The 23516-nt window shown below is 42.9% G+C and overlaps 1 protein-coding gene across 1 annotated transcript in view; it reads left to right on the top strand.

Annotated features, from left to right (window-relative positions):
- Nucleotides 1-59: 59 nt before the first annotated feature.
- scrib (scribble planar cell polarity protein) overlaps nt 60-23516 on the top strand; it is a 28375-nt gene continuing 4918 nt past the window's right edge. The window contains exons 1-32 of the mRNA XM_077735938.1: nt 60-902; nt 6578-6695; nt 7049-7127; nt 7408-7497; nt 7601-7657; nt 7938-8001; nt 8361-8435; nt 8515-8659; nt 8778-8896; nt 9180-9379; nt 9453-9619; nt 9903-10030; nt 10107-10220; nt 10348-10533; nt 10648-11016; nt 11767-11829; nt 12735-12824; nt 12904-12981; nt 13152-13475; nt 14123-14203; nt 15305-15544; nt 16344-16631; nt 16709-16825; nt 17322-17534; nt 17606-17725; nt 18553-18609; nt 19470-19550; nt 20863-20934; nt 21039-21092; nt 21159-21272; nt 22653-22703; nt 23145-23304. Of these exons, the coding sequence (XP_077592064.1) occupies nt 744-902; nt 6578-6695; nt 7049-7127; nt 7408-7497; nt 7601-7657; nt 7938-8001; nt 8361-8435; nt 8515-8659; nt 8778-8896; nt 9180-9379; nt 9453-9619; nt 9903-10030; nt 10107-10220; nt 10348-10533; nt 10648-11016; nt 11767-11829; nt 12735-12824; nt 12904-12981; nt 13152-13475; nt 14123-14203; nt 15305-15544; nt 16344-16631; nt 16709-16825; nt 17322-17534; nt 17606-17725; nt 18553-18609; nt 19470-19550; nt 20863-20934; nt 21039-21092; nt 21159-21272; nt 22653-22703; nt 23145-23304 (4273 nt within the window). The 5' untranslated portion in view covers nt 60-743. The remainder of the gene's footprint in view (nt 903-6577; nt 6696-7048; nt 7128-7407; nt 7498-7600; nt 7658-7937; nt 8002-8360; nt 8436-8514; nt 8660-8777; nt 8897-9179; nt 9380-9452; nt 9620-9902; nt 10031-10106; nt 10221-10347; nt 10534-10647; nt 11017-11766; nt 11830-12734; nt 12825-12903; nt 12982-13151; nt 13476-14122; nt 14204-15304; nt 15545-16343; nt 16632-16708; nt 16826-17321; nt 17535-17605; nt 17726-18552; nt 18610-19469; nt 19551-20862; nt 20935-21038; nt 21093-21158; nt 21273-22652; nt 22704-23144; nt 23305-23516) is intronic.

The raw sequence follows: 23516 nt of genomic DNA on the forward strand, positions 1-23516 counted from the left end.
CAGGGAGGGGGGCCGGAACGCGGTTGTCCTATGGCCGCAAACGCAACCCAACCCCCCCATACACCAAACCGGCCTGTCTCGGGCGCAACAGTAGCAGAGGAAACACCGCGCTCCCGTACGTTGGGAGACCCTTAACTCACCCCTGTCCAGTTTCAACCGCCAAAACTCGACGCGTTTACTTTTCTCGTGGGGTAGGGATTTTTTTTCCACGGAAGTCGTCGACATTTTTTTCCACGCATCTTCTGCGGCACTTGTGGAAGCTAACGACGGCTACAAGCTAGGCACAATAGACGCTAGCCGGTGGAGGCTCCGCGTAAGTAGCTACTACCCCCTCAACCCGTGCCGGCGAGGGGTGCCTAAAGACCCCCATGGACACCCAGTGGTACGTTCCTTGACTCGGTTCGCGCTACAAGCGGAAACGGCGGCAACGATAGATCTTTTGACGCCGCCTGACACGCGTATTTTCCGGGGCTGAGAAACCAGGATGGCGACACCAGCTAACTTCGAGATAAACAGTCGGCGTCCGGTGATATTCTCTTCAAATTGGTCTGTTTTATTTACGTAAAACCTAGCGGAGAGACTCTAATATTCCTCCTGACACTGGCCGGGGGATTATTTTTCTAATTGGATTTTACGACGCCGGTCCGAGAGTGTAGCAAACCCGGCTAACCATCCACCGCCCGGCTGATGCGGAGCCTCCAGTGACACCCTAACCAGGGGGAACCCTTTCCTCCGTCCCCGACATGCTGAAGTGTATCCCGCTGTGGCGATGCAACCGCCACGTCGAGTCGGTGGACAAGCGGCACTGCAACCTCCAGGCTGTCCCCGACGAGGTGTTCCGATACAGCCGAAGCCTGGAAGAGCTCCTGCTTGATGCCAACCAACTCAAAGAGCTACCCAAGGTAAGTCTTGTTATCGATATTTTTCCATTATTTGGGGGGGATAAATGTCAACAAATGTGTCCAAAAGGTCCCTAGATAGCTATTATTATATTATAACTGATGTTCATATGCTTAAAATGGGTATGTACGTTGAAATAAGAACTCACTGAATTAGCTTTAGACAATGGTAGCCATTTGTTGTTGATGTTTTGTAATTGAAGAATTGGCCAGTATTTTTTTTTCTATTCTCTCTGTTGAAATGGCTAAGTAATAGTAATACTTTTCCAAAGTATATCGTCAAATCTTGAAAATCAGCTGACCTGGAATTGGACGCACATGCAAAAACGTGATCGGGACATCCCCGCTGAAAGGTTCACCAAAGTTTGTCATTGACGGTGTAATATGCTTTAATAAGATGCATCAAATGTTTACTTGTCAAAAGTCTATGTTATATGTGTTATATTTCATCTTACTAACCGAAGTACTAATGTATTAAGGACAAAAAATATTTGTAATAACAAAGAATTTTTTTAAAGCACACAATAATATAAATACACCCGCCGGCATGTCAAGAGTAGAACTGCACTGGCTTATTTCTTTATTCATAGGGTTTTTCTTAAAGTATGACATCATTTGAAAGGGCCAAGTGTACCCCAAAGTCCTCAGTTGCTTAATTAGCCATGACCAGTATGCTCGTCATCGGAATAGAAGGGGCGACTTCTTATTGTTAGCGCTTTAGCCCAGTGAACAGATGGAGATTTAGACATCCGGAAAGTTCCAGTCATTGTCGACATTCGACCCCCCCTGTCGGACCCTCAGAAATCCCGGCTTATACCTCAGTTTTAATCAAACACAATTGGCTGCCATTCGCGGCGGTACACGTCCAATCGTGTACAGGTATGTGTACTTGTGTATATGTCTACTAAAGATTTGTGCACTTGTGTGTACTTGTACTAAAGGTAGGTGTACATGTAATATAATTAAGTCTACTTGTGTGTAATTGTAATACAGGTAAGTGTACTTGTGTGTACTTGTATGTACTGGTACTAGAGGTAAGTGTGTGTATTTAATATTCAGGTATGTGTATGTATATGTATTTGTAATACAGGTAAGTGTACATGTGTATACTTGTACTAGTGGTAGGTGTACTTGTAATACAGGTAAATGTAATTGCGTTTAGTTGGATTACGGTATGTGTACTTGCGTGTACTTTGACTAGAGGCATGTGTACTTGCGTGTACTTATCGTCTGTTGATATTTTTGACAACCCGTGTTTGCTAGGCTGTCATTGGATAATAACGGTGTGGGAACCTGTTGAGCAGAATCTGTCAGGGACACACCCATCGGAAATTTCTTTGCCCATTTAACAATGGAGAAAACCCAAATATAAACAACATTTAAGTGGTATTGAACTGTATTTTGTTTTTATACTAGCGGATGCTATCGTCGTCTTTTCAGGATTCGCTAGCTTGACATTTGATAGGACGAGGAGGGCGTCTTGGGGGGTAACGGGGTTGCTTGTGAATGGACTCCTTTGTAAGCCGTCACGAGACTGCCGAATAAGATCACTGACGCTTCCTCGACGGGGTCTTTGACAGAGAGCTTTCTTATTGGCTTGCCATTAATGCTAAAATTGGCGGAAATTCGGGGAATTTTTTTTCCGAACACTTGAATTGAATTCTTCACCTGTCATTGGGGTCACTTGTTGTTGAGTTGGGGTCATTTTTAGGGTTTGTTGATCGTTTGGTGCCATTATATTGATATGTATTTGTATGTGGTTTATCTTAGGGCTTGTTTTGGAATGTTTTATAGTTTACTGGAGTAATAACGATCATGCTAGGGTCATTGTTTTGGAGTTGAAGGGGCCCACCCAAGTTTTGAGCTAACCTCAGCTGTGTCATTTAGGAATGCGGAACGTCCGTCGGACATGTTAGCGTAACCCCGGCCGGCGCAGAGAGATCCCAAAGCGCCCCATCCCAGGGATCCCAGCGCATTCAGCAGGTTCTTTTGTCTGAGCCCCATGACCAGCTGGTCTTACTTCCTGCCTGCCACTGTCCTTCCCCTTCCCCCCATCCACAATCTGTTGTGGGAGAGCGTTTGTGGGCTATAATTTATTCGAAGGAAGGATTAAAGAGGAGGTGAAGAAGTTTGGGGGGGCGGGGTTAATTGTTCTTGGTAGTGATCGCCAAGTTCTTAGGATTGGATGTTCTAGGACTAGTTTGAGTTCTGGTTTTGGTAGTGAAAGGCATTTATTTCTAACAATTCAAATAATGGTGTTACTCAGCATGACAGGATTTTCATTGCGAAAAAATACAACATTTTCCGAAATAACGTCATTTTTCAAAAGTTTTACTTTAAATTTGCCCCAAAAATGTCATACAGGACCCCCAAAAACTCTAATTGAACAGCACTTAAGTCTAAGCATACATCGATCTGGACCACACCTCAATTTGTGTTAAAATTAATCACATCGTGGAAGTACATTGAGCCATCTGTCGTCGCCAGGCGCTAGCTAGCTAGCCCCGGTAGCTCGCCACAAGGGTAAACACAGAAGCAAAACTCCTGTGAATAATTAATGGCAGCGACATCGCCACGGCAGCTGTTTGCCATCGGGGAGCGTCGCCCAAATACTCTTTGGGATGGCAAATCTACCGTACGCAAACCTAAGCTAACGCTGGCGGCTAATGACAAACTCAAAGGCTGACAGACGACCGGCTTATCAAGTCGCTAGCCAGTGTGTACTTTATTTTACGGCCTTTTGATTCCGGAGTGGCTGGCGTTTACCAGGCTACTCATGGCAAGTAATTTATTAGCTCCCTCACAAATTCCCAGTGTTGACTTTTTTGTTTTGGGAGCGTCCCCATCCACAGGAAGCGGGAATAATCAAGTCGTTGATTGAATGCCCTGTTTTTGACCCAACGTTTTAGCGTGCTAGCTTAGCTGTAATGGCGTACTTGCTGTAAATTGTGAGGTATTTTTCAAATAAGAAAAGCCGTCAATGCCGTGCAACACAATTTTGCGTATTTACAAAAACTAGCAAGTCGTGTTGGATTAGTCAAATTAAATCACAACATGTTATGGTCAGTTTACCCTGTAACTACGTTAGCAGTATAAAAAGTAAGTAATACAGCCTAGCTTGATTTTGTCAGACACGCTAGCCCACTTTTCCCACATTCATCACTTCCAAAACATACACGGGAAAATGCACTATGGGCAAATTCTCCTGGTGATCCCATTTGAGTCGGCTGAAAAACAATGCTTAACTTTATTCAAAATAGCGTCCAAGGGCTGCGCGTGGGAGTGCGGCACGTGTGTGTCTGTCTGTGTGTGTGTGTGTGTTAAGAGTAAGTTCAAGTGTGCGAGCGGTGGAGTGGGCGGGCGGGATTCAAACTCCCGGAGATTCCAGGCATGCCTGCGTCAAGTGGCGCTGTGCAAACATAACCGCGCTGAGCTAATTACATTGGGAGCTAACATATACTTTGCTATTGTACTTGTATTTGCAAGAACTTTGGACAAAATATATTGGCAAAATAATTGCGACATACCTGGACTATATGTTAAAAATACATTTTATATCCCGTAGTAGTAGTAGTGGTATTAGTGGTAGGAGTGGTAGTAGTGGTATTAGTAGTAGTAGTGGTAGTAGTGGTGGTAGTATTGGTAGTGGTAGTAATAGTGGTGGTAGTAGTGGTAGTAGTAGTAATAGTGGTGGTAGTGGTAGTGGTAGTAGTAGTGGTAGTAGTAGTAGTAGTAGTAATAGTGGTGGTAGTAGTAGTAGTAGTAATAGGACTTTAATTTTAATTTGTGATTTATTTTGTACTACTTAAAGTATTTAAATGTGATTTGTAATTTTGTGCTTGATTTGTGATGGTTTCAAATATAATAGAGCAATCAAATTGGAGGTAAAAATATTTTTTTACGATGTATAAATATGCTTTGGGGACGTCCTTAATGACTTTTGCTATCTGACACAGCTAGCGTTTTAGAAATAGAGCAGCTAATCCGCCGACATCGCCGAACCGGTGGACTCGTCACCGATTGGGTGACTCGGAAACACCCGCGTAGAATCTGCCCAGGACGCTTTTTGGGACATGGCTGCGCATTTGCAAGGCAAAAAACATTCAAAGCAGCTGCCCTAGCTTACAATTTGAACTTTGCGCAGACAGTGGCGGCCAATGAGTTTATTTATTTATTTTTCTTCTAAATGGAGCTATCCATGTGTAATGTACTGGAGGTCAAAGTTCACGCTAGTTTAACGGTGAGCAGCTTAAGCTTTTTTTTTTTTTTTAACCCACCCCTAGTGGTCCATTTTTATTAATGATCCACTCCTTTCAACAATTGCCCTTGTTTTCAATTCCCTCCATTTTTTAGCCGTGGCGCTGGCCTTTTTAGACAAAAGACGACTCCCCCCGGACAAGAGGGGCGACCGGTCAGGGAAGGCCGGCTTGGGACGGTTTTTTAAGAAACACAAGCGCCTTCCCTCCCTCCTCCTCCTCCTCCCGCTGCCGCATTGTTGTTTTCGGCGTGCGTCGCTAGGCTGCATCACCATGGAACGCTTGGCGCCGGACCGTTTTGGGGAGGGGCCATCATTTGGAGCCTCCTCCATATGAGAGTCTGGATTTGACATTTACGTCCCCCCCATTTTTGTTAGGGCTTTTTTAAAATGTTCCTTATTCGTTTTAGTGATCGATTCAAGAGTAAATGTTTGTTTTGAAAGTGCTGTATTGAGTACACTGCCCACTAGTGGCAACAGCGAACATGACCTCATAGAAATCAATTGAAATGTCACAAATCCAGCTTTTTTTCTTTTTTTTTGTTTTGATTCATTTTCAGCCTCATATTTACTTCTCCAGTTGCAGTGAATGACCACATTTGTGCACAAACGAGAAGTTATAACATGATTAAACCCCCTAAATGACATGATAATGATATCAAGAGTTAAGGAATGCATTGGAAAGCTGTTTTTCAATTTTCTTTTATTAGATTGCTGGATTGCTTCTGCGTAAATTCCCGTGTTTTCCTGGGAAAATTCAACTCCTCACTTCTGTTTAGCGCTTTCCACGACTCAGATTCCCATCCCCGTCACCCGAGACCGCGGAAAATAATCGGTCCACGCCCAGATCGAGCTCAGGTGTTCGAAATTTCAATTGTGCAGTTTTTCCCTTTAGCTCAATGCTATCACTTATCTTATTTTATCTGACATTTGTGGAAAATGAGATTCAGCAGTGCGGGTTTGCCAAGAATTGCGTTTTGGCGTCCACAGAGGGCAAACAGTGGGTCCTCTGTGGATGCCACTCAAAGAGGCTCGACGGCAACACGGTCGCGGTCTGTTCAGATGAATGAAGCACGTCCTAGCATTGAGCTCCCGAGCTAATACACTCTCTGTTCCCATCCAAAAGCGCCTTTTGTCTGTCTAGCAAGACCACAAAGAGTTTCAGAATCCTCGGAAGGAGCTCTCAAATTCTCAGTTACTTTGTAAGACATTTGTATTTTATGTATATACTTGATCACTCCTTACTTTTGCTTGTAATAATGATATGTATGTAAAAGAATGAACTTTTGTTGTACTGACTCAACAATTTTGCTTTGTATTGCCCCGAAATTGAGAGGAAATGACCCCAAACATACTGTACATCCTGAATGTTTTTCTTGTTGTCATTGTTTGAACTTTCTATCCATTATGTCGTCCTTTACAGCCTTTCTTCAGACTACTGAACCTCCGGAAACTGGGCCTGAGCGACAATGAGATCCAGAGACTTCCCCCCGAAGTGGCCAACTTTATGCAGCTGGTGGAGTTGGACATATCCAGAAATGGTACATTTTATACTTTCAACTCTTTTCTTTATTGACATACCTTTTGTCTAATTCACATGTGTCAAAGTGGCGGCCTAAATGGTGCGTTAATCAAATAGCGTGGTTAGCACCCATGTCCCAATATGGCGACCGTGGGTGTTTATGTGAAGCTAGCTAACTAGCATCCACTGGTGTCCACTCACTACAAATCAGGCCACTTTCTGACCAACCAAAAAGAAGGAAAAAACATTTCTTATCTCAAGGCTACACTGTCATCGCTCTATTTTTCATTCCCGCTTCTGAGCATCTGGTTGCGTTTAGGAGCGACTTAAAACGTTTTCCTCTCCCGACATATCTGCTTTATTCTCTTCCAGACATTCCCGAAATCCCCGAGACTATCAAGTTTTGCCGCGCTTTGGAGATTGCCGACTTCAGCGGAAACCCCCTTTCCAGGTAGGCCGCCCTCCCGCCGCGCCAAAACGACTATCCCATCGTTGATGAGATGAGCGCTCCATTTTACGCGCGCACCTGAATGCACCGTCTGGCGCTCGATAGTGACTGTGCGTTTTTTTCTAATAGAAAATAAGTGAAGCTTGAAAGCTATGCATTAGGGCAGGAAAGTGCATGCTAACATCATTAGCTTATTGTCTACTATTAGAAGTTAGCACGATGAAGATATTCCCTGTGGTAATATATTATTTATTTTCTTGTTTTTCATTTGTTTGCGCCACAGATTGCCGGAAGGGTTCACGCAGCTGCGAGCGTTAGCACATTTAGCGCTTAACGAGGTGTCGTTGCAGACTCTGCCCGGCGACATTGGAAAGTATGACGTTTAAGTTCTACATTTTTCATTCAATTTTTATGCTAACGAGACTTTCAATGGGTATTCATTGTTGTTTTTAAACCTTTTTGTACTCTTTTCACAGTTTGGCTAACCTAGTGACGTTGGAGCTACGGGAGAACTTGCTAAAATGTTTGCCAACGTAAGTCTATCTTTTATTTTATGTAGTTTATTTCCTCAAAGTCGCCTTTTTGGGTTGAAGAAAAAAAGGAGAACGTTATTCATAATGATAGTTGTTGTTTTTTGTTTTTTCATGTGCCTTAAAGTGTTGTTGTGCTAGCCTAATGCTCAAAGGAATTAGCATCATGTACAGTGTACCATTAGCATAAATGGCAATTGGATTACAATGATGTAACAAAGTATTTCATAACAAGCTATCATAGGTAGCCTCATGTGCTAACTTTTCATTAACTGTTTCTCAGGTCGCTATCTTTCCTGGTCAAACTGGAACAGCTGGACCTGGGGAGCAACGAACTGGAAGTGCTGGTAATAACATGCAAATAATTGTTCAGTTTGTAGTTTGAAGTTGAATTTATTTCCAAATAAAATTTGCGTATACGCTTAGACTTGTTTGCTAACATCTGTCACGTTCTTCAAACCTTTTCATGGGAATTTGAATTTGGCAAGTTCTGATAATTAGACAAGTGTAAACAAAACAATCTTGTGACAACAAGGGCGGGTGCTTGAACAAATAGGTGACATCACGTTTCTGGAGTAATATTTTCTCCCCTCAATTCAATTCCTTTAGCAATATATTAGTTCATGGAAGCCCTTTTTCCCAGACAGCCCAAAATCATACGGTAACAAAAACACTCTCTTTATGGTCATCTTTCTTCTATTCCTAGCCGGACACACTGGGCGCACTGCCCAATCTGAGGGAGCTTTGGCTGGACCGGAACCAGTTGTCGTCGTTACCACCGGTGAGTGCATTTCTATATATATTTTTTCCATCCATGTCCAGCTTTTTCTAACCAAAGGTCGTTTGGTCCTTTTTTTCAGGAGCTTGGGAACCTCCGCAAGCTGGTTTGCCTGGACGTGTCCGAGAATCGGCTAGAGGAGCTTCCGTCCGAGCTGGACGGCCTCCTGGCTCTCACCGACCTGCTGCTTACTCAGAATTTACTGGAGGTGGTTCCAGACAGCATAGGTGACCCCCTAAAAATGCTATAAAATTTACCATTAATGAAAGGGAGTTTGTTTTTGTTCCCTCACTGCCCTCTAGTGGAACAATGAGGGAGTTACAGCTTCTTGTTTTTCCCCTGCAGGTTGTTTGAAGCAACTTTCCATCCTCAAGGTGGACCAGAACCGGCTGACCCACCTGACTGATTCCATTGGGGATTGTGAAAACCTGACAGAGCTCATTTTGACCGAAAACCTCCTTCAGGTAATGTTTTTATGTAAATTTTAAATATATAAATATATTTTCATTTATTCAGAAACAGCCTGTTTGGTTGCCAGCTATTTCTGGGAAATTTTAATTGAAATAAAATTATAAAGGACATAAAAGAGAATATGTATTGTTTAAATTGGAATAAAAATAGATAATTTATTATTATTATTCTTTTTTATTCTTCAATGTATTTTTGAATTAGTTATGTTTAACTTTTTCCTTGTTGATGGCAGATACGAGTTGTTATAATTTTAATTTTTAACTTTTTCTTCCCAAGACGCTTCCTCGCTCGTTAGGCAAGCTGAAGAAACTGACCAACTTGAACGTGGACCGCAACCGCCTAAGCGCGGCGCCCAAAGAACTGGGTTCCTGCGCCAGCCTCAACGTACTCTCGCTACGGGACAACCGCCTGGGCAAGCTACCCGCCGAGCTCGCCGACGCCACCGAGCTGCACGTGCTGGACGTGGCCGGGAACAGGTAACAAAATAAAAAATAAAAATCCCCCAAATCCTTCTTCCTATTCATTTGTGACTCCTATTTTTTTCCCTAGATTACAAAACCTGCCTTTCGCCTTGACAAATCTGAACCTGAAGGCTATGTGGTTGGCGGAAAACCAGTCACAGCCTATGCTTAAATTCCAAACTGAAGATGATGAACGCACTGGAGAGAAAGTGTTGACTTGCTATCTGTTGCCTCAGCAGCCTTCTCCTAGCCTTGGTAAAAAAAAAATTACTTTGGTATGTTTTGTGTATTTTTTGGACATGCCAAAGAAGGAAAAAAGTCATTTTTTAATTCACCAGAAACTAAAAACAAACATTTTATATGTTAAAGTAATACAACAACAGGCTAAATTAGCTTCTAATAACTTATTCATTCAATTGTGAATACAATTTAAACCTCATTTTATTTTTAATTTTTTTCAGGACAGTTTCTGTCAATTAAATCACAATTCCTGGTGGCTTCTTTTTTTAATTGAACTTCTCTGTCGACTTTTCTGCAGAAAACTTGCTCCAGAACAGCGTGGACGACAGCTGGACAGACAGCAATCTGAACAGAGTCTCGGTCATCCAGTTCCAGGACGAAGCCAAGGACGAAGACGAGGATGACGAAGCCGCCGCTGAACGCAGGGTAAGATGGCAACAAATCTTGCTACCATAACACAGTCGCTACGTTCCGGCTAGCTTAACTGACCGTGGGTTTTCAGGGTCTCCAACGGCGAGCCACGCCTCATCCCAGCGAGCTAAAAGTCATGAAAAAAGTCATCGAGGAGAGGCGGAACGAAGCCTTCGGACCCAAAGACGACCAGTCTGATGCACAGGTAGCCTTAATAGTTTGCCTGGTTTTTGATGATGATGTTAGCATGTTAGCTTGTGTCTTGAACAGGTTGGGATCATCGGATGGCTGCAATAAAATGTATAGTTTCTCACTCTGCTGTGTGATTTTAGGAGAAACGGCTCAGTGACCTGTCCAATCAGAGCCAGGACTCGCAGGGGTCCGACGCCACCCTGTCCGCTACCTCACACGATGAGCGGCGAGAGGTCGCCGCGACGTCCCAGCGAGAAGACATGGTGGACGGGCACTTTAATCATGAGGAGGAGGACTTGGATGAGATGGAGGTGGAGTACATTGAGGTAATTGTAGGGGAGGAAGAGGGAAAACAAAGAAGGGTGAAAGTGGTAAAAAAAATCTTTTCTAAAAAAACAACAACTGCGCAGAAGGAACCTCACTTGTCCTCTTTCCCTTAGCCCTCCGTCCACTTTGCCGAAGAACCCATCATCCGCGGCGGGGACGAAGACGGCGTGGAGGAAGACGGCGAAGACGATGACGACATGGGCAGGCCGGCCCTCCCCGCCGAGAGGCAGCGGCTCATCCGCAAGGACACGCCACACTACAAGAAGCACTTCAAAATCACCAAGCTGCCCAAACCCGAGACGGTGGCGGCCTTGCTGCAGGGCTTCGACGCCGACGGCCCCACCTCACTTGCAACCCCCGCCGAGGACCGAGAGGACGGGTCCGAGGAGGACCGGGCCATGTCCACGCCTCGGTTGAGGCGGCGGACGGACGCCTCGGATTCGGACGACGGTCGTCATCACGTCAACTGCAGTCAAGTTAAGGTAGGAAAACGTACGGGAACTGTGGTGGAGATTCTTATTGAACGGATAGGTTTTCTGCCCGAGCCACTTCGAACCCAAGCTTTCGCTCTGCCACATTAGCACCACTAAATGTTTCACGTTAGAGGCCATTGCTTATAATTAATGGCGGCATTATTATACGCTTTGTGTGTTGTGTAAACTTGTGGGGCTTAAAATGTGTTTTTTGATTTTAAAAAAAAATGGGGATTAATCAATGTGTGTGTGTGTGTGTGGCTCAGAATGACCAGAACATGGAGGGCAGATAAATTTAGACCTAAAAATCATCTAAATATATTTTTTTTGTTCATTCCTGGCATTGACAGCAATAACTAGTCAGTTTTAGTTTGGATTAAAGAGTAAATATGACCAAAAATGCTCAACATTTTCCATTTAATTAAAAAATTACACCGTTAACACTATTCTACATTCAAATATAAACAAGAAATGTTTTTGTCCATGTATTTTTTTTCCTCAAATATTTGATATATTATAATAACTCTCTTTTATTTTCTTAATCATTTTATTTGAATTTTTGTGCCTTCTTTCGTCCACGCTTTTGCTTTTTCCCGTTCCCTCCATCTTGTGGTGTCCGCGTTCTGGTGCCAGCGTGCTTTGGCTTCTGAGTGGGGATGCTTACATTTGTCATATTTTGGGGGCGGGGCAAGCACCAGCCTTTTTTTTTTTAGGGGGGGAGCCTGACTAATCCGCATGCTTGTCGCTGGTTCCTAACAGGGGGTGTCATTTGATCAAGTCAATAATCTACTGATTGAACCTGCTCGAATTGAGGAGGAAGAGGTCTGTACTTTTGCTTTCCTGTTTACTCTTTTTGTTGGCTTTGCTTTTCAAAAAAAAAAATCCCCTTTTCCATCCTAACCGCCTCCCGTTTTGTCTGCCTCTGCCTTGCTTTGCGTGCAACCTTTTTGTTTTGGTGTCATTTTACACAAAAAGAAAGGAACCGCCGGATGAATGAATTTTATGACTGGAATAGAATAGACATTTTTTTGGATATGTTTAATGGATTGTAAACGCCGCAGCATGGTTCTTTGTTTTGTTTTTCAGTTGTAGAATACACTTCTCTATATTTCTTTTTTAAAATATGTTTTCTTTTACATTTATGCATGGCTTGTGTACATGGTTGGGTTTTATAGCTGAGCTACTCACAAAAAAAATGGGATATCAGAATTTTCAGTGCTATTTCAGGCTGAACTGTTAAATAGTCCTCTGACCTAAAATGGCCGCCAGTGACTTCTGCCGTCAACTCCTAAAACCAAGGCAATATTTGACATAGCAGCAGGATAGGACGTCTGCTCCTCATAAATTCACTTAAAATCAGTCTAAGTTTTTATAAGAAAACTGATGATATCCCCAAATAATTGTTTTTGTGAGTAGTTTATCCCAATTTTCATGGTTATGTACACAAATTGTACTATAGGAGTACTTCCAAATGGGTAAAAGTCTGGAGTCTAAAGGCAGTTTTTGGCTTTAGCAGCCCCCAAAATGCAAAAAAAGTGACATTTGATCTCATTAGAAGATCAACAAATAACCATCACTCACACTTTAGTGAATACCAAATTGAAAGTTAACACTGCAACTCGACAATTGTAAATAAAGTAAAAGCTGGCAGCCATCTTTAAACTCCAGACGGGTTCCTTCCTTTTGACTCTAATCCCATTTTTTGACTGGGCCTTCTCACCTGGCAGCACAATTTAACCATCTTGCGGCAAAGCGGAGGCCTGGGCATCAGCATCGCCGGCGGGAAAGGTTCCACGCCGTACAAGGGCGACGACGAGGTCGGGACGACCGCTCAGGGCGCTACGTGACGGGGAGAACTCACTCATGGTGTATTTTTTTTTCTCATTTTCCTTGCAGGGGATCTTCATCTCCAGAGTTTCCGAAGACGGGCCGGCGGCCATAGCCGGAGTTAAAGTGGGAGATAAACTTCTCCAGGTACAAGGAACATTTTAGTGGGTTTTTACAGACTATAGACTGATAGAAAATATACATAAAAATACACTGTAAATATTCCCAGCTTTTTTTGATAATATAAAATAGAAAGTTTAAATGACTTCATGTGATAAAGTTATCTAATGTGTTGACATTTCCCCACTGGCCCCTAGGTGAACGGCGTGGACCTCCACCAAGCCGAACACCACACAGCCGTGGAGGCCCTGCGTAGCTCTGGGGCCGCCGTCTCCATGACGGTGCTGCGCGAACGCATGGTGGAGCCCGAGAACGCCGTCACCACCACGCCGCTCCGACCCGAGGACGACTACTTTCCTCGGGAACGGCGGAACAGCAGCGGCTTAGTCTTTGGGACGGAATGTGGACCGAGTGTGGGGCCCCTACAGCGCCTCTCCGCCTGCCTGGTGCGCAACGACAGGGGCCTGGGCTTCAGTATCGCCGGCGGGAAGGGCTCCACGCCGTACCGCGCCGGGGACACGGTGAGTTTTTTGGGGGGGCTTTATTTATAAATAAAACAGTGCTCTTTTCATAGGCTGTCTTTTTGCTTAGTAGGGAATGTGATAAGTAAAGATGCGATCATTAAGGGATTACTCCAGTACTGAGAGTAGTACATTTCATAAATATTGAAATATCTTGCACTACTTTTGTCCATTATTTTTTTTTTTATTTAAAGGAAAAATATATTCAGTATTAAACTGATAGGGTAGGGAATATCAATCAAACTGATTATTTATATCTGAAATTTTAGTATTTTTGCGGTTAGTACGTCTGGCTCGCCGTTTTGGAGTCGAGGGTTCGAGCCCAGCTCAGTCCTAGTTTAAATTTTCTCATAGGGGCCTTCTGCTTGACACCCGCAGATCCGCAATGAAGAGTTTCTCGTAACTGTCAATCACCGAGTTGCTCCAATTCCAGTCGTGGTGTTACTCTGCCATCACCGTGGAGACGGAGATATGAATAGCGACTTCCAGACACGCGATAGGTCGACTGCAGGCGTTCAAAATGTCTTCTCCGAGCTTTCTTGACGCGCTTTTCTTTGAGTTTCAGCCCATTTGATTTGGAACACTTTTTAAGTAGTTGCAGGGAGTCATTATAATAATACAAATATATCTATTTTCCACCTTTTTAGGGGATCTACATCTCTCGAATTGCAGAGGGGGGAGCAGCACACCGGGACAGCACGCTACGGATTGGGGACAGGGTCATCTCCGTGAGTACTTTGTTTTTATACGTTCAACTTTTGACAGGTTGTAAATACTTTGTTTTTTAATCGTTGCAACTTTAGAAGTTTTTACCATCCAGTATTAAAGGGGTACTAGTAAGAGTTTACTAATGGCTCTAATTTAGCATCCATATAACTTTAATATCATAATAATACTCCTGTAATTTGCCTGTACACATTTTTGTTTTGTCTCAAAGTATTTTTTTTATTGAACTCAATGGTTGCCATTGACAGAGCTAAACGTTGGCCCCTCCCAGTCCCAAAAATGTGGACGTCTAGCATCGTCAATGACTTTAACGAATGTCCCTTGAACGCCTCTTTTAACCCTTCCCTTTCCTAGCTTGTCTTTCTCCCTACTTTGTGCTGTTTGTATCCTTTTTTCCTTCCCCACTGTCTCGCTACACGCTTGTTAGCTAACCCTGCGATGGTAGGTGGTAGGTGCGGTGTTGCTGCGTCAGCCAATGGTAAGCGGTGATACTGCCGGGCCAGCGCTGACCTCTGCTTGTCTGCTAGAAGCTGGATTCGTTGCTTTAGGACAACCTAAGACCCAAAAACCCTTGCTTTTGTCCATTTAAGAGCACATTTTTTGGAGTCTGCAGCGTTGGACTTTTGTTTTTTTTAAATCAACAAAAGCAAGTGGCTGGCAAATACTTTAATATATGTTTTAGTTGTAATAGAACACATTAGAACTTAGGGAACTTTATCAAGGAAAAAATATATTTCGTTCTATAGATTTTTCACTATTTTTTTTAGAACATACATTTAATATAAATGAACATTTACATCTTTTTATATAGATATTTTCTCAGAATAATATTAATAACATTGACCCCATTTTTGTTTCTTATGAAAACATAAATTAGAAATCAATGACAAAAATAATATGAATAAAAAATGTCAATAATACCAAGTTAAATGCAATATTATTTTTGCTTGGCTAAAAACAAATCTAAATAAATAGCCAAAAAATTGCTCTCCATCTTGCCCAAACGCCCCCCTAACCCCCCCCACCCCCCCCCCCCACCCCTCACGAATACTCCCCCCTAAAATTCCTTAGGAATTGACACATGTCTATCACTGTAAATCCAGATCAATGGTGTAGACATGACAGAGGCCAGACATGACCAGGCAGTAGCGCTCCTTACCGGCACCTCCCCTACTATCGCCCTCCTGGTGGAGCGGGACCCCAACGCCCCGCGTTCCCCGGGCCTGTCCCGCCAACGGGCGCACTCGCCGCCGCCCCCGGAACCGGCCGACTCGCCGGACCAGGACGATGACGGCGCGCAGGGGAACCACCTGGGTCGCTTGGAGGACGAGTATCCCATGGAGGTAAAGGGATTTGGGGGGGGACCACCCGCAAAATGGAGGGTGGGTCTTAACCTTTGGCTTCTGATGCTTCTGCTGTCCAGTACGAGAGGATTAGAGGATGGTACATGGTATGGCAAGTCGTCATGTGACTTTTGTAGTCCACCCGTGTTTCCCGAACTGTGACGTTTTTCATTGAATTGCCATTCTGTAATCGAGCAAAAAAATAAGTATAATTTTTAATATACATTTTGGTGACAATTAATTTTCACTATTTTTTACCAGAAATTTCTTATCAAATCTTATTGACTTATTGGAATATAAGACTCATATTTTTGTCCTTTTTGTCAAAATTCTAATTTCAACAAATAACATTTTTATCCCCAAATCTCCCCAAAAAATCCGACTGACAATTTTTAGCCAATCAGAATATTATATTTTTATTAAATAATTGAATTCAATCCAATGCTCTTATTGTCATTATTCAAGTATAATGACATCCCAAGCTTTCACCACGTTGTGCACAAATAACAACAACAAACAGACAAAAAAATAGTCACTAAATTACAACAACCAAAAATACTAACATTCCTTTAACAGTCTCAATTAAGGTCGGGAAACACGGGTACTCCAACCCAAATATTGCCCATTCCTATCAACACAATTCCTAAAACAGGTCACCCACATTCTTAACTGCGTAGAATGCGTGTCCCCCGACATAGAAACAATCGAGACCACCAACTAGAATCCTCAAAGTCCTCTAGTAAGCACATTTTTTGTGAACACACGTACTAACTTCCATACAACTCTTCTCCCCTCATAGGAAGTGACACTGGTCAAATCCGGCGGTCCACTGGGTCTGAGCATCGTGGGGGGCAGCGACCACGCCAGCCACCCCTTCGGCGTCAGCGAACCCGGGGTCTTCATCTCCAAGGTCATCCCTCGCGGCTTGGCCTGCGAGAGCGGCTTGCGGGTGGGCGACCGGATCCTGGAGGTCAACGCCGTGGACCTGCGCCACGCCACGCACCAGGATGCCGTAAGGGCGCTGTTGGCGAATAAGCAGGAGATACGGATGCTCGTGAGGAGAGATCCTTCGCCGCCGGGAATGCAGGTGAGTTGGAGATAGGGTCTGATGAGGGGGTCATGAGGGGGTGCTGACTTTTGCTGTCTTTGATGTGGCGTCTGCAGGAAATTGTCATCTATAAGCAGCCAGGGGAGAAACTTGGGATTAGCATACGTGGAGGTGCTAAAGGGCACGCGGGAAATCCTTTTGACGCCACGGATGAGGGGATCTTCATATCTAAGGTATTTAAAAATAATAATAATATTTTTTTTTTTATTGAGATTTTTCTGAATATAAATTAAGTAGACATTCAAATGAGTTTGTAATTTAGATTACATTTCACTTTGGATTTGAGTATGTGATATTTTTTTAATTAAGCCCAACATATTGTTTTAAAAAATGAGTTTAATTTGATAAGAGATTTTTAATTTCAGATTAGAGTTACTGGCTTTCCAATTTTAAACTGGGATTTTTACAATGAATCTTTGAATTTTTAAACTGTTTTTTATTAATTTCTATTTTTTAAACAGTGTTTTTACTTACTTAAATTTTTTAAACTGTTTTTTATTTATTAAAAAAAATTTAAACTGTGTTTTTTATTTATTTCTATTTTTTAAACAATGTTTATTATTTATTGATATATTTTAAAGTCTTTATTTATTTATTGATATGTGTTTTCCCATTTATCCATATTTTTTAAACAGCATTTTTAATGTTTTACTTTTTTTTTTAACCCAGGTTAGCTCGAGTGGCGCAGCGGCCCGCGACAGCCGCCTCCAAGTGGGCATGCGCATCCTAGAGGTGAACAACCACAGCCTGCTGGGAATGACGCACACGGAGGCCGTCCGCGTCCTCCGCGCCGTGGGCGACTCCCTGGTCATGCTGGTCTGCGACGGCTTCGACCCGCGCAGGGTGCCCGCGGCGGAGGCCAGTCCCGACGAGGAACCTTACGTTCGTATCGTATTCCCAACGGTCGCCCTCGGAACTCTCCGTGAGCGAGCACTGATTGGCTGTCTCAACAGGCGTCTCCCGGCATCATCGCCAACCCTTTTGCGTCGGGGATCGTCCGCAAGAACAGCATGGAGAGCATTTCTTCCATAGACCGAGACCTGAGTCCGGAAGAAGTGGACATTATGCAGAAGGTACTTCCACAAAGGTCAAAGACGCGTCAAAAATAGTCATCAAAAGTTGTTAAATAGTCGTCCTTTTATTAGCAAATAGTTTATCAAAAAAGTTGCTGTTTAGAAAAAAAATAACATTAATAAATCTCTTTATCCCATTTATTTTTACTTTATTATTTTTTTAATATGTATTCACATATTTAGAAATATACATACTCAACCAAAAGTGGAGAAATACTCAAAATATTCTATTTTTTGATTATTTTTACTTGATTTATTAATTTTAGGGTTTTAAAAATCTAATGTGAAAAGCTAAATGGATGTATTTTTTTTACTCAGATATTTTAATAAGTAAAAAAAACGTAAATATATTTATTTTACACAACAAAAAGAGTAAATCATCTCCTTTTTGTTGTTGTTTAAATTCATTTTTGCAGCCCTCTACTGACATTTTTTTATCAAAACATTATTTTCCCCCACAAAATAATTTTTTTGAGTAGATCTAAATTCCTATTTTAATCTAAAAACACACAAGTGCTTCCCAAGTATTTTCGGGAAGCCGGAAAGTCATTAGCATGCGTCGCAAGTGCTCCAACGTTCCAGCATTTTCGCCAGTCATCAACATACCGGCAATGGCTCCGGCTTGCGCCAAGTGGACGCAATGTCAATCCAATGTTTTTGTTCAGCGCTTTTGTGTATGTGTGTGCGCCCGTGTCTATATGTGTGTGTGTGTGTGTGCCACGGCAGCAATTCAGCCCACACACTACTTTCATGGCTAGCGCTCGGGAGCGCTAGCGGCCGTTTATTTAGCGACCGATCCCAGATCGCTAACTCTCATTCTTCTCCAGGAGTCGGAGATGGTGAGGGAGACGTCGCAGTGGGAGAAGGAAGAGATGGAGAAAGTGGTGAGTCCATCATTTTGAAAGAACAAGGGGTTCCCCTCTCGCATGAGTTTTCCCATGAATGACTGATTCTTTACTTTTCTGTGTCTCTCCTCCCCACCCTTTCATGCTTGCTATCCTTTTTTTTCTGACTCGTGCTGTCATTTCATCTCCTTTGTGTGCGTGCTTTCTCTTCCTGCATTTTTCTGGGGTGAAGGAGCGAATGCGATTGGAGCGAGAGGAGGCAACTCGCCTGCTTGAAGAAGAGACGGAGGTGAGGTCCTCCTGGACTCGCAAATAGAAGAATTTATTAAATATTAAATCCAAAAATGCTACTTTTTTACATTGGAATAAAATTATGAAAATGACAGTCTTTGACAGTGACAACTAAAAAAATATTTGCTTTTTATTTTGGGGAAAAATAATGTAAAGAATAATGGATTTGATGAGTAACAAAAAAAGAGCACTCTTTGTATTTTGTTTTGATAAATTTAATAAATTTAAATTCATTTGAAAAGGGGTTAGTTTTTTTGTGGGGTAGCTTAATTTAAAATTTTCAAATAAAACCATGCTGTTTTTATAATAGTAGATTGTAAGAAAATATATAAAAAATACCTAATTTAAGTATAACACAGGTTAAAAAGTATAAAGAAGTAAATTTCTTGTATTTTATGCTAAAAATAATTTACTTTAAATTTAAAAAATACTTAAGTAGTAAAAGACTCATCAAAATGGATGACGAGAGACGTCCAATCCATTTTTTTTCTGTCAAAATGGACTGGACGTCTTCAATTGACAAAATCATTTAAATTCACATCAGGAAATGTCAAGTAATTTTTTTTTATTGTTGTTCATTTTAATCACCTGGTATTTTTTCTTTCTAGAACATGGGCCCTGGACCTTTAAAGCTGGACTACAAAACCTTGGCAGCACTACCCACCACCAGTTTACAGAAAATTAATCGGGTAAGTCATCAACTCTTTTAAAATGGCCGACCCCATGGCCTTGTTTAAATGTGTGACAAACTTTGGGGGGGGAAGGGTCCACGGCAGCAGCTGCCCCACTTGGGATATTTTAAACCTGCATTTGGTCATTCGGCGTGGGCGTCGCCGAGGGGGGGAGGCGGCTTGTCCGGTTATTGCGGCGACTTCATAGGACTGGGACTCGCCGGGACGTGGAGGACATTCCGGGCTAGCGCGCTAAAGTAGGTATGAAAATCGAGGTTTTGTTTAGTCTTGCTAGTTTTTTGGCGTCCCAGTTCAGACTTTAGGAGACGGAGCGTCTCGCCAGGCTGATAATTGGTTATTTATGGCTCTCGGGGTTGAATGCAGACATTGTAGAGGCGCTCCGTCAATGGAGGACGAAGACTTTTAGTGTGGGAATCACTGCAGATGGTTCAAAAGAATGCGGTTCGGGGATGGGTTTAAGGGCCTGGAATTTGGTGACCTTGTTTATTTTAAAAAAATAGGATTATGAACTACTAATACTTGTCCAAATTGACTCCATCTTGTTAAACAAATGTATTGTAATTGATGTTAAAAAAAATCTGAAAATTGCTCCCCAGTCCAAATCTATTATACTTTTATTTTTGACCTATTTGCTATTTCTCCCATTTCTTTCACTATAGTTTCACCCTGTTCAGTTCTCTTCTCCTTTAACTCTAACCACCCCAATGGAGGTCCTCTCTCTCGCCCAAAGCGGTGCCCCGTTAGACCCCCCAGACTTCATTTTGAACCACTGCCCTAACCACCTCCCGGAGCCCGCCTCCTCCAACGAAGACAACTCCAGCTCCACGTTGACTCTGAACTCCACCGAAGAAGACGGGGAGTCTCTGGTGGACTCTCAGCCTATTTGCTTTAAGGAGAACCCATTTTTAGTGGCTAACCGTCGAGGCAAGGGTCTCCCCGCCAATCAACAAATCCTTTCCGGACCCCCGGTGGGGTACGGGAAGCAAGGGCAACTTCAACCTTGGTTATTCAGCAAGGCAAGACTCCTTTTGCCTGGCTTTGCCGTGGCATGTTGCGTGACAATGCTGTGGTCCGCTTCCCAAACCACTTCCCCAACCGCTTCGGTCCGTACTGAACTTTTGAGAAAGTCACTCGTTTTCTTCACAATGCGTATATCCGCTTTACAACCGAATCGCGTTTCATCCTGAATCGTCATGGGAAGTGAATGAAAACGACTTGTAAAAGAAGTGCACGTTTTTTTTGGGAATGTGTGGACTAACAAATAAATTGCTATGTAAAGTTCTCTAATTGAAAACTTTTTATCCCTCAGACGCCATCGTCAGATTACACCAGAATAGAGAGTCCAATCCGAGATGCTCCCTATTCCCCGACAATTCCACCGGTGAGTCCCGAGCCACTTCACCTCAACTTAATTTTCCAGTCAAAACACTTGACTCCGCCTCTTCCGCTTAGTTTTTCCTCAATTCCTCATCTTTTCTTCCACAGGCAAGCATCCATTTCACCTCCACCCCCAACACCAAGGACTACGCCTCCTCCTCTGTGAGTAACATCATTTTGGGGGTGCCGAAACGGCCACTGACAACTCAAATATCTTTCTTCGGGCAGACACGACCGGGCGCCATTCAACCTGTGGGGCGCGTGCGACCGAGCCCAAGCCCGGACGGCCTCACCCCCAGCCCCTTCCAGCATGGCCCCTCCCCTTTCAACTCTCAGACCTCTGTAAGACCCCTCACCTCCACGTAGGGCCGAGTGCGTAGCATGTAGTAGCTATGAGACCATGGCTGCCGTAATCTGTTATTTTGATGGTCCATTAATCATAATCATCATTCGTCAGTAGATTTGAGCAATTATAATATTTGGATAATGAATATTATACCACTGTTTAACTACTATATGATAATTTTCCAAAAGTAAAATGCCAATGTTTACAAATATGTTTACTACTTATAAAAATATATATATATTGTTCAATATAAATGGTAGGAAAATTTATTTATAAAGGAATTAGTGTAATTAAATATAGGTACATTTAAAAGAAATGTAAAAAATGACTATTTACTATTTAAACTTTTTTATAAATACATTAATTTAAAAAAAATAACAATATTTTAATACAATAATTTTTAAAATGAGAAATTAAATGAAACTACCTACCTTTAAAATTTAAAAAGTTATATATCAAAATGTCCCTATTTTTTCAACATTAATGGACTATCAAAATAATTGTCGCTCAATTGCGGACTCATTTCCGTCCAATCCGTTTGAAGTTGGAAAGTCGGTTTGCAGGCTTTTAGTGGCTGCCTGCCCTCCCACTTCAAACAGATTGGCCGACATTCAGGTAAACTCACCGAAAAATATTCGCACTGTTAAAGCGACCAAAGACTTGATTCCATTTATGCCTTAATTTCAAAAACTTCTTTTTAAAAAAAAAAACATGTGAAAAAGTCTTCCTGGTTGCAAGCCCTACTGTCTTCGTCCTCCGTCCGCCATATTTGTCCACCTATCCCGTTTTATTTCCATCGTCCAACCTGTCATTTTGTCTGTCACGCCCCTTTCCCTCGTGGCCCCGCCCATCGCAGCCTCGCGTCCCCTCCCCCACCTCGCCCTACGACTTCCCCCTGACCGCCAAGCAGGCGTACCAAGCGTTTGCCGCCGTCCCTCGCTCGCTGGCGCCACCAGAGTCGGAGCAGGTAGGCGCGTAACGGCGCCCCAAACCGACGCATGCCGTGACGGATCATTGGCTGTGACGTGTGGAATGAAATCGCCCGCCATTTGTCGCTAACTGAGGAGCTTCATTTGAACGTTTAAATGATTGGCCAATCAAAAGTTGCGTCAAAATCAAATTAAGCTCACTTCTAACTGTTATTGTGTGTTTATTGTGCCTTCAATTTTGCTCAAAAACTCCAAACAATAGGGCTGACATAAGTTATCATCTTCAATAAGCAACTATTTTTATAGTCAAATCCTCTTTTCATATGAAAATCTTTCAAAAATGATCTTTGGCAGCCCTAATGTGCATGACATTATCCATTTTGGTATTGTATTTTTGCCATTGCCGCCATTTTGTGTCTAATCCTGAACCTTTTCTTTCTCTTTAAGGATTTTTACGGCATGAAGAACAATTTCAGCCCCAAGCAACCTTCACCTGAGGTGAGTAAAACTCCATTAAATAACACCAAAAACTTACACAAATTCCAGCCAGGCCGCCACATCATTTTATTTCCTATCCAAGACCACGCGCTATGTTTATTTTTAGCCAAATGGAATGTTTCTCCCCTAAAATAAAGCACTCAAAGTCTGACCCCTTCGACCTTCGAGCTTTTCCCGAATCAAACGATGTGTTTGAGGACGGCACGAGCGGTCCGGAAGCCTCGGCTCTCCGGGAGTACGTCAATATGGCCGCCGTGCCTCGCCTTTCAAGGCCGTCCTTTGACTCGCAGGTAGCCGCCACCGTGGTGTGCTAGCTTGGCTGGTGGCGGTCTCTTGGCTTTGGTTAATCAGGTGGTTGATGTTGATGTCAAAATGGCGGCTGCTTGCTACCTTTGGCAAATGAATTAGCGCATTGGGCTAACGTCGACCATTTGTTTGCAGAGTCCCTCGCCCGGCGGCAAGGGCAGCCCCGAGCAGCGTTCCTTCCGAGACCGACAAAAGTACTTTGAGATCGACGTGAAGCAGCAGACGCCCGAGAAGCCTAAAGCTCGCGTCTCATTGGTTGGGGAGGACGACCTCAAGAAGATGAGGGAGGAAGAAGGTTGGTCCTCGCACATTTATTTATGTTTATCTTGCTTGCGTCCAAAACCAAATCAAAAATCTAATCAAAAGCCCTTTTTTGTCATCATACATAGCTCCATATAATAAAATTGGTGGTACTGATCCACAAAGTAAAAAAAAACAAAAAACAAAGAATAAGTAACATAAAAATATAGAGAGCAAAGAGCCACTGCACCCATGCACCGCCATCTT

Source organism: Stigmatopora nigra, chromosome 16 (genome assembly GCF_051989575.1).
Source record: "Stigmatopora nigra isolate UIUO_SnigA chromosome 16, RoL_Snig_1.1, whole genome shotgun sequence".
NCBI classification, from domain to species: domain Eukaryota; kingdom Metazoa; phylum Chordata; class Actinopteri; order Syngnathiformes; family Syngnathidae; genus Stigmatopora; species Stigmatopora nigra.